The following is a 10,813-nucleotide window of genomic DNA, read 5'->3' as shown; positions in this document are numbered from 1 at the left end:
TCCTCCCTCCTCCCACCTCTTCCCACACCTCCTCCCTCCTCCCACCTGTGCCTGGGTCTTTTCCAGCTTCTTGCTCCTCCTCCCAACCCTGGACAGTCCCTGGTCCTCTGATCCAGGTTCCTCCCCTCCACTTCTACTGGCACCAGGCCTTTCCTAAAGGGTCCCCGGGTCTGTCTCCAGCTCAACCCTCTCCGCCAGTCCCAGTCTGCGAGTCATGTGGTCCTGAACCCCTCCTGCCCCTACGCCCGGCTAATTTTTGTATTTTTAGTAGAGATGAGGTTTCACCATGTTGGCCAGGCTGGTCTCGAACTCCTGACCTCAGGTGATCCGCCTGCCTCAGCCTCCCAAAGTGCTGGGATTACAGGCGTGAGCCACCGCACCTGGCCTCATTCAGTACATTTTAAGTAAATTAACAAACCTGGGGTCAGGAAACAGAGCTGCACCAACATAGCCACAGCCCCAGCAAGAGCTGGGGCACTCTCAACCCACACACCACTGTTGAATGAATGAATAAATGAATGGTGAGAACAATGTGGCTGGAACTCAGACTTCCTTCCACTGGAGTCATCCCTAGAACAGCGTTTCCCACTGAAAACCTCAAGGCTCCTCTTCTCCGTCTCCCTCCTCACCTGCCGAGGGCTCACAATGATGCTGTTGGATTTTGCCCCGGGTTTCAGGGCCTGGTTGGGGGTCTCTCCTGCCAGGGGCTCTGACCCTGTGGGGCACGTGGCCCCAGCCCCTCCCGGAGGCTGTGAGATGGCATATTCAGCGTAGGTCTGAGGGGCCGCCTGGGCCGAGGTGTCCACAGTGGTAAGGCTCTGTGTGGATTTGAATAAGGGCTTGGCCTGTGGGGAGAAAGGGAGTTTGCAGGGGACGGGTTGGGGTGAGTAGGGGACATCTGCGGCCCTGTGAGTTCCTCTCCCCTTTCTTTTTTTTTCTTTTTTTTGAGACAGAGTCACATTCTGTCACCCAGGCTGGAGTGCAGTGGCACAATCTTGGCTCACTGCAACCTCCACCTCCTGGGTTCAAGCAATTATCCTGCCTCAGCTTCCCGAGTAGCTGGGATTACAGGTGCCCACCACCATGCCCAGCTAATTTTCTTTTTTTTTTGAAATGGAGTCTTGCTCTGTCACCCAGGCTGGAGTGCAGTGGCATGATCTCAGCTCACTGCAACCTCCACCTCCCAGGTTCAAGCGATTCTCCTGTCTCAGCCTCCCGAATAGCTGGGACTACAGGCGCGTACCACCATGCTGGCTAATTTTTGTATTTTTAGTGGAGACGGGATTTCAACATGTTGTCCAGGCTGATCTCGAACTCCTAACCTCAGGTGATCCGCCTGCCTCAGCCTCCCAAAGTGTTGGGATTACAGGTGTGAGCCACAGCACTTGACCCCTCTCCCCTCTTTAGGGCTGCCCATCCTCCTTCCTCTAGTGTCCCTTCTAGAAGGCTGAGAGCTCAAAATCTGAATCCAGCCACTTCTGCCCCACTCCTCAGCCTCCACTCTGGTCCCAGCCAACAGCGTTTCACCCTTGGACCACTGAAGTCCCTTCCTCACCAGCTCCTTGCCCACACACTCACCCCCTGGAAGTCTGTCCCCTACACTAAATCTTTATGTCCTTCCTCTGCTCAGAGCTAGTGGGTGGCTCCTGCCTCAGAGTGAAAGTCAAAGCTGTCACCATTACCCACAAGGCTGTAGATCTGTCCCTGATCCCTGCCTTAGAGACTACGCCTTCTACCACTTCTCCCTTGCTTTCTCTACTACAGCCCCACTGGACTTCGTCCTGCCCTTGAATGTGGCAGGCTCTCTCTGACCTCAGGGCTTTGGCACTGGCTGTTCCCTCTACCCCAGATGTCTCTGTGGCTCATGCCCTCACCTCTTTCACGTCTCTACCAAGATGTCACCTCCTCAGAGAGGCCCTCCCTTGAACTTCCTATCTAAAGTAGGAAGGGGCCAGGCATGGTGGTTCATGCCTGTAATCCCAGCATTTGGGAGGCCGAGATGGACGGATCACTTGAGGTTCAAGACCGGCCTGACCAACATGGTGAAATTCTGTCTCTATTAAAAATACAAAAATTAGCCGGATGTGGTGGCACGCTCCTGTAATCCCAGTTACTTGGGAGGCTGAGGCAGGAGAATCGCTTGAATCTGGGAGGCGGAGGCTGCAGTGAGCCGAGATGGTGCCAGTGCACTCCAGCCTGGGTGACAGAGCCAGACTCTGTCTCAAAATAATGAATAAATAAAATAAAGTAGGAAGGTCCTCTTCCCCATCACACCCTATATCCTTAGCTCACTCTCCTTTTCTTCATAGCCAATGCTAATCACCAATCGATTGTTTTCCCTTGGGAAGGAGATTTCAATATTGCCAGGTCCTTCCATTTACCAAAATATGTCTAAAGTATAGATTTTAAGATTGCAAAACCTGGCAATTCTTAAACATGAGCAATAAATTCATGTCTTGAAAAATCAGGGTGCTGGCCTCATAAAACACATCAGGGGTTACCTGCTTGAATGCCAGTGTCTGGCCTCTGCCTCAGCCCTTAGAACCAATCATCTATTTCACAGATGGGGAAACTGGGACCTGTGGAGGACCAAGGACTGTTTCCCCAAGTTGTCCGTGGCCCCCAAATCCACTAACCCACACCCTGGTCCCACAGGCCCCATCCTATTCTCTTCCTCCTCCTAACACCCCCAGCCTCCCAGGGGCCCCGCATCTCCTTGTCCTACCACTCCAGGAGGAATCTCATCCTCGTCGAGGGGTATCACAAATTTCTTCCTTGCTGGAGGCCCTGAGGGCTGGAGCACCCCCTCTTTGTCCTTCCCAGGGTCCATCTGGAACCTGAAAGGGAAGGTGCCAGGAGCGAGTGAGCCATCGGCGTCTACGTTCTCATCCCCCAGCAGGAACCCCTACTCATAGCTGTCCCCCACAAAACTCCCAGAGCCCTATAGGGTCAGGTCCCAAACACCCAGGGCCCGAGGCTCTATAACGCCCCGCCCCTTTGACCTCCACCTTCTGCTCGCCCCGCCCCTTACAAGTCCCATCGCTCCGCCTCTCGCCCCCACTGGATTCTATTGGCTCCGCCCCCACCGTCCCCCGACTTCCGTTCGCCCAGCCCCTGGGGCTACATCTGGACGCCCTCCCCACGCCTGGCCTTGTCCAGCTCTCAGACTCGGCAATGATTGGCTTCCGCGGTTGCCAATCTCCACCTGCAGTCTCCGCCTCCCGCCCCTCTGGTCCCGGCCTCACGGTTTCAGAGCTGCGAGCTCAGTTGCTGGTCTTGGAGCCTCAAGGGAAAGACTGGAGAGGGACTGAGGCAGTCCACCGCCAGCACGGCCAGCGCGGCCCAAGGCTCGCCGCACTTCCGGCCTCTCTGGCCCCGCTCCCCAGGAGAGTAGAGCATAGAACAGGGCGATCTCTATGCAACTCTCTATGGTCCTGGAGGACCGCGGAGTTCGTGGGAGGAGAGACATGTGGCCTCAGAGGATCTGGCTCCCAAATTGTTCAGTTCCAAAGCCCATACTGAGCGCTTCTGTGTGCCGGGAATCCTGGCAGGGCTCTGTGGAGAAGAGATCGCAGGAGATCCAACTTGGTCCCTCCTCTTAGTACGGAGAGGCTTGTTTGAATCCCAACTCAGACATTGACTTGGCCTCAGTTTCCCCATTCATTCATTTATTCCACATCTATTCCCCCCACGCGCTTCCTCTGTTCCCGGTCCTGTGCGAGTCCGTGCTGGTGAAACAGCAGTGACCAACGACAGCCCCGTGTTGTCCTCCCGGAGCTTATGGTTCATTCAGTAAGGGACACAGACACGTTCCCAAACAGTGATGACTTAGAATGGGCAGGTCTGGGATGGGAGATCCCGGGAGAGCCGTGGGGTGGGGGTCAGAGGGAGCGCCTGACTCAGCCGCCGAGTCCGGAAGGGCTTCCTGGAGGAAGGGACATCTGAGCAGGGGCCTGGCTGATGAGTTAGTATTAGTCACTTCCTGAAAGGATAGTATCACACTGTTCTAACTTGCAGCTCTCTGATTACTAAGGAAATGGAACGGTTTTTGTGAATGTATTAGTCTTATAAATTTTGTCTTCTGTGAATTGCTTGCTCATATTCCTTGTCCATTTTTTAAATGGGTTGTATGGCTTTTTTATTACTATTAATTTCTAGGGGTACTTTATGGATTCTGATTCTAATCCTTAGTTACCTATATTACAAACATTTCCTCCTAGTTTCTACTTTGGGTTTTAACTTTAGTTATTTTTGGCACAGAAGTTATTTGTGTTTATGTACAACTATTTATCAATCTGTTCCGTTCTGACTTTTGCTTTTGGTGTGTTAAGAGCCCTGCCATAACCCGGGGTCATAATGATAAATTCTTTTTTTTTTTTTTTTTGAGACCCAAGTTTCGCTCTTACTACCCAGGCTGGAGTGCAATGGCGCGATCTCAGTTCACTGCAACCTCCACCTCCCGGATTCAAGCGATTCTCCTGCCTCCTTAGTAGCTGGGATTACAGGCATGCGCCACCATGCCCGGCTAATTTTTTTTTTTTTTTTTTTTTTTTTTTTTTTTATTTTTATTTTTAGTAGAGACCGAGTTTCACCATTTTGGCCAGGCTGGTGTGGAACTCCTGACCTCAGTTGGTCCACCTGCCTCAGCCTCCCAAAGTGCTGGGATTACAGGCGTGAGCCACAGCGCACGGCCATAATGATACATTCTATCATTTCCTTTATCTGTGTAAAAGATAAAAGCTCCGTGTTGCGTTATCCTCCCAGAGCTTATGCTTCAGTGAGGGACACAGACACCCTCCCAAACAGTGATGACCTAGAATGAGCAGGTCATCTGGCTTTAATCTATGTAAGATTTATTATTTATTTATTTATTTATTTATTTATTTATTTATTTATTTATTTATTATTTTTTGAGATGGAGTTTTGCTCTTGTTGCCCAGGCTGGAGTGCAATGGTGCAATCTACAGGCTCACTGCAACCTCTGCTTCCCAGATTCAAGCGTTTCTCCTGCCTCAGCCTCCCAAGTAGCTGGGATTACAGGCGCCCGCCCAGCTAACTTTTGTATTTTTAGTAGAGACGGAGTTTCACCATGTTGGCCCGGCTGGTGTCGAACTCCTGACCTCAGGTGATCCACCCGCCTCTGCCTCCCAAAGTGCTGGGATTATAAGCATGAGCCACCACGCCTGGCCAAGATTTATTTTTGAAAGTGCACCGAGGTTGTTGTTTATGAGTGATAAAACCAATTGTCTCAAGTTGACCAAACGTAGATCTTTTCTCCACTGTTCTGAAATTCTACCTTCATCACATACCAAATTCCCATACACACACAAGTCTATTTCTGACATTTCTGTTATGTTCGTTGATCTTTTTACCTGAACTTGCCTGCATGTACATGACCATCCCTCTGTTTCTTTCTTCACATCAGTCTTTCATCTATGGGTGTTTGTCTCTGTGTCTACATTTTCCCATTTTACTTATTTTTTTTTTTTCCTGGGCCTGTAAAGAGTGAGAACAAAAAAAGAAAAAAAGAAAAGAAAGGAAAAAGGCCGGGCACAGTGACTTGCGCCTGTCATCCTAGCACTTTGGGAGGCCGAGGCGGGCGGATCACCTATGGTCAGGGGTTCGAAACCAGCCTCGCCAACATGGCAAAAGCCCGTCTCTGCTAAAAATACAAGATTGGCTGGGCATGGTGGCGCATGCCTGTAATCCCAGCTTCTTGGGAGGCTGAGGCAGGAGAATCGCTTGAACCTGGGAGGCAGAGGTTGTAGTGAGCTGAGATCGAGACACTGCACTCCAGCCTGGGCGACGGAGCAAGACTCCGTCTCAAAAAACGAAAAAAGAAAAAAGAAATATACCTCTGTATCCAAGACCATACAGCAATTCTAGAAGTAGGTCATCCCAAGTAGAAGGGCTTGTGACTCAGTTATCCTCTTGGGGAATGGAATTGCCAGACTTAACCCTGCAACTCCTGCGTTTTCTGCCAGGGGGCGATGGTGCACCACAAGAGAATTGGAAGTGTTGGGGAGCCGGGGCCGCTCCGCTCCGCCAGAACCCAGCGGGGGCAAGACCCCCTAGAAGGAGGTCCCGTCCCCGCTCCCGACCCATGTCCTTGAAGTAGAAGTGTGGCAAAGGAATTCCTGGAAGTAGAAGTGCTATCAGTGGAATTCTAAACATCTGTTAACATTAGTTAAGAGCGAGGGGAAAAAGTTGCCCTGGGTTCTACGTTATTTCCAAGTTGGGTATTGGATTTCTACCCTCAGTTTCTTTTTTTTTTTTTTTTCCTTCTTCTTCTTCTTTTTTTTTATTTTTTTATTTTTTATTTTTTTGAGAGGGAGTCTCTCTGTGTCACGCAGCCTGGAGTGCCCTGGTGCGATCACACCTCACTGCAGCCTCAACCTCCCGGGCTCCCACATCACCTCCCCTTGTAGCTGGACCACAGGCGCGCGCCACCACGCCTAGCCAACGTTTGTATTTTTTTGTAGAGGCGGGGTGGGGGGTGAGGGGGAGTCTCACTATAGCCCAGGCTGGTCTCGAACTCCTGGGCTCAAGCGATCCTCCCTTCTCGCCCCCCCAAAGTGTCGGGATTACTGGAGTGAGCCGCTGCTCCCGGCCTAAGCTGTTCAAAACTAAACTTTGGAATCCCGGATTCGAATCTCCCCGGCTCCCAGAGTTGAGCGTTCGAATCCACCAGCCGTATCCACGCTCCGATTCCGCCTCTTTATTCCAAACGCCCCAAGTTCCAGAATTCAGCCGCAAGTCCAGTTTGGGCCACTCCCCAGCTCCGGCCCCTGCTCCCGTCCCAAACCTTCCCCTCCTCTCAACTTTGAGCCCTTTGTGCGCCCCAGAACGGCTGGGGTGGGGACGGAGACTTTGAGGACCGGACCCTCACCTCCAATTCCGCCCGAGGGGACCTGAATGGGGGCCGCGGAGAGCAGCCCGGCCGAAGGCTCTGAAAGCAGGCACCGCCGGGGGGCGCAGTGACCAGACTGCCGTCCCCGCCCGCCTCTAAACTTAGCCGCGGTGACGCGCGGCCCGGTGATCGCGGCAGGGCCGGGGACGCAGGGGGGCCCGAATGGAGGGGGGCGGCTCGGCTCGGCGAGCCTCTATTTATAGCGCCCGGAGCCCGAAATAGCGTGGAGCGGAGCGGCCGGGATGACGCGGGAGCCGCCGGGGGCTGACTCACCCGGCCCCAAGTGAAGGCCCCCGGATGGGGGACAGTGGAGGCGCCTAGCCCCTACTCCGAGTCCTCCCGGGCATCTTTTTTGCTGGGACATCCCAAGTCTCCACTGGAGAGGCTGTGGATGGATGTACAGCAAAGGAAAGATCTGCAGCATGAGAAACTGAGGTTGGATCAGAAGTGGGACTTCCACACACACACACACACACACACACACACACACACACACACACAACCAGAACAGGGCGGGGCACGGTGGCTTCCGCCTGTAATCCCAGCACTTTGGGAAGCTGAGGAGGGCAGATCACCCGAGGTCAGGAGTTTGAGACCAGCCTGGCCAACATGATGAAATCTCATCTCTAGTAAAAATACAAAATTAGCCAGGCCTGGTGGCGCATGCCTATAATCCCAGCTACTCTGGAGGCTGAAGCAGGAGATCGCTTGAACCCGGGAGACATGTTGCAGTGAGTCAAGATCGCACCACTACACTCCAGTCAGGGCAAAAAGAGCGCAACTCTGTCTCAAAAAAAGAAAGAAAGAAGGAAAGAAAAATAAAAACAGAATCAAGGACCTATTTATACAAAAAGAGAAAGGGGGAAAGAGGAGAGGTAATCCAGATACACACACTTGTCTCTCACCAGCAACAGAACTGTGATGTTTTGGAGGCAAAGGAATGGACTCAGTGACCCTGGGTAGTTGCCATTCCAGAGCACGTGCCGTTCTCCACTTGCCACAATTTATTGCACACTGTTCCCATTCCCTAGAATGTTCTTCCTTGCCTTCTCAGTCTTGAGAACACATGTACCTACAGGACCTGGTGCCCAGGGCAATTCCTTTATTTTATTTATTATTATTATTATTATTATTATTATTATTATTATTATTATTAAGACAGAGTCTCGCTCTGTCACCCAGGCTGTAGTGCAGTGGCATGATCTTGACTCACTGCAACCTCTGCCTCCCGGGTTCAAGTGATTCTCCTGCCTCAGCCTCCTGAGTAACTGAGACTACAGGCGCATGCCACCACACCCAGCTAATTTTTTATTTTTAGTAGCGATGGTGTTTCACCATGTTGGCCAAGCTGGTTTCGAACTCCTGACCTCAGGTGATCCACCCTTCAAAGCCTCCCAAAGTGGTGGGATTTTACAGGCATGAGCCACCGCGTCCAGCCAGAGCAATTCCTCAAATAAAAACTCGGTGACCCACTGAACTGGGAGCCCCATAAGGGCAGGGTCAAGGCTATCTCAGTCATCACCTTGTCCCCAGCACTGCCCAGCACAGGACAGGCCTTGGGATAAATTAACTGCATGAATAAAAGGTGCCGGTGATAAAATAAAATGACATTTCCCAAGTTATAACAGCAAATGTTGATTGCATGCTTTGTGACCGGCAGACATGATTCTGAGCCTTATCTCCTGTGGGCTTCGTTGCAGCCCTACAGGGATGTGCTTTTATTAATCTTATCACCGCCATTCCTATGTTAGAGATGAAGACGCCAGGCTCAAGGGGGCTAAAAGTACCAGAGCTCACTGCTTGCACTCAGCCTGCTCTTAAACCTAGGTCACCTTGGTTCCAAAGGTGTTCAGTTTCCAGGATACACACATCTGGGTCCTGTGGAACCAAAAGCTAGGGAGTGAATCTCAGCCTGCAGCCCAAAGAACCTTAGGGGGTTCCCCAGCACCCCTTCAGGGGGTGTACAAGTTCAAAAATATTATCATAAGTGGGGCGCGGTGGCTCACGCCTGTAATTCCAGCACTTTGGGAGGCTAAGGCAGGTGGTTCACGTGAGGTCAGGAGTTTGAGACCAGCCTGGCAAACATGGCAAAACCCCATCTCTACTAAAAATACAAAAAATTAGCCGGGCGTGGTGGTGTGTGCCTATGATTCCAGCTACTTGGGAGGCTGAGGTGGGAGAATTCGGAGAGCAAGTTTGCAGTAAACTGAGATGGGGCCACTGCACTCCAGCCTGGGCAACAAAGCAAGACCCCGTCTCAAAAAAAATATTATCATAATAATATTGACATTATATATGATACACCATAATAATAATACATAGTTGCAGGGGCAGGGTCTCAGCCTTCTCCAGGCTGGAGTACAGTGGCACGATCTCGGCTTACTGCAACCTCCACCTCCCGTGTTCAAGCAATTCTCCCGCCTCAGCCTCCCAAGTAGCTGAGACTACAGTCATGCACCACCATGCCTGGCTAATTTTTTTGTATTTTTAGTAGAGATGGGGTTTCACCATATTGGCCAGTGCAGTTTCCACGATATTGCAACAGACCAAACGCAGACACGCACGTGAGGACCCAGCTGTCTTCTGTTAAGCCTGATGTGAAAGTGATTTGCAAAAATTAAAATGATGCCCTTCTTCTCACTAAATTTTTGTTTCAGGCTGGGCACGGTGGTACGTGCCTGTAATTCCAGGACTTTGGGAGGTCAAGGTGGGAGGATGGCTTGAGCCCAGGAGTTCAAGACCAGCCTGGAGGGCTGGGCGCAGTGGCTTACGCCTGTAATCCCAGCACTTTGGGAGATTAAGGCGGTGGATCACCTGAGGTCGGGAGTTCAAGACCAGCCTGACCAACATGGAGAAACCCCATCTCTACTAAAAGTACAAAAATTAGCTGGGTGTGGTGGCACATACCTGTAATCCCAGCTACTTGGGAGGCTGAGGCAGAAGAATCATTTGAATCCAGGAGGTGGAGGCTGCAGTGAGCCAAGATTGTGCCATTGCACTCCAGCCTGAGCAACAAGAGTGAAACTCCATCTCAAAAAAAAAATAAAAAGACCAGCCTGGGCAACATAGGAAGACCCCAATCTCTACAAAAAATGTTTAAATGAGCTGCACTTGGTAAAAAAAAAAATATATATATATATATATATATATTAATTACAGTAATATATATATTGGAAAACATGGTTATTTTCATTTAAAAGATATAACTTACATTAACATACAATTAATTTTGTATTTTTATTTTATTTTATTTTTTTATTTATTTTGAGACGGAGTCTCGCTCTGTCACCCAGGCTGGAGTGCAGTGGCGCGATCTCGGCTCACTGCAACCTCCGCCTCCCGGGTTCAAGTGATTCTCCTGTCTCAGCCTCTTGAGTAGCTGGGACTACAGGCGCCCGCCACCACGCCTGGCTAATTTTTTGTATTTTTAGTAGAGATGGGGTTTCACCGTGTTAGCCAAGATGGTCTCAATCTCCTGAACTCATGATCCACCCGCCTCGGCCTCCCAAAGTTCTGGGATTACAGGCATGAGCCACGCGACCAGCCTATTTTATTTGTTTTGAGACGGAATCTCGCTCTGTCGCTCAGGCTGGAGTGCAATGGCGCAATCTCGGCTCGCTGCAACCTCTGCCTCCTGGGTTCAAGCAATTCTCCTGCCTCATCCTCCCGAGTAGCTGAGACTACAGGCATGTGCCACCATGCTGGGTGAATTTTTCATATGTTTAGTAGTGACGGGGTTTCACCGTGTTAGCCAGGCTGGTCTCGATCTCCTGACCTCATGATCCACCGGCCTCGGCCTCCCAAAGTGCTGGGATGACAGGTGTGAGTCACCGCAGCCGGCCAACACAAAATAAATTTATTATTATTATTATTATTATTATTATTATTATTATTATTATTATT

At 50.8% G+C, this 10,813-nt stretch overlaps 1 protein-coding gene across 4 annotated transcripts in view; it reads right to left on the bottom strand.

The window, feature by feature from the left end:
- Positions 1-3,862, bottom strand: part of ERCC1 (ERCC excision repair 1, endonuclease non-catalytic subunit) — a 25,051-nt gene extending 21,189 nt beyond the window's left edge. Inside the window, exons 1-3 of one of the 4 annotated variants that reach the window (XR_003309983.2) lie at positions 3,246-3,852; positions 2,726-2,837; positions 630-845 (exon numbers count right to left, since the gene is read on the bottom strand). Coding sequence is in view for 3 of the 4 variants with exons in the window: in XM_026457317.2 (XP_026313102.1) it covers positions 630-845; positions 2,726-2,837; positions 3,246-3,469 (552 nt within the window). In the remaining variant the exon portion in view is untranslated. Of the gene's footprint in view, positions 1-629; positions 846-2,725; positions 2,838-3,205 lie in introns of all 4 variants that reach the window. The other 3 variants (XM_026457317.2, XM_026457319.2, XM_026457318.2) reach the window with 3 other exon arrangements.
- Positions 3,863-10,813: the final 6,951 nt, after the last annotated feature.

Source organism: Piliocolobus tephrosceles, chromosome 21 (assembly GCF_002776525.5).
Source record: "Piliocolobus tephrosceles isolate RC106 chromosome 21, ASM277652v3, whole genome shotgun sequence".
NCBI classification, from domain to species: Eukaryota; Metazoa; Chordata; class Mammalia; order Primates; family Cercopithecidae; genus Piliocolobus; species Piliocolobus tephrosceles.
Note: the sequence above shows the minus strand (reverse complement) of the source record. Positions and strands in the feature narration are given on the sequence as shown.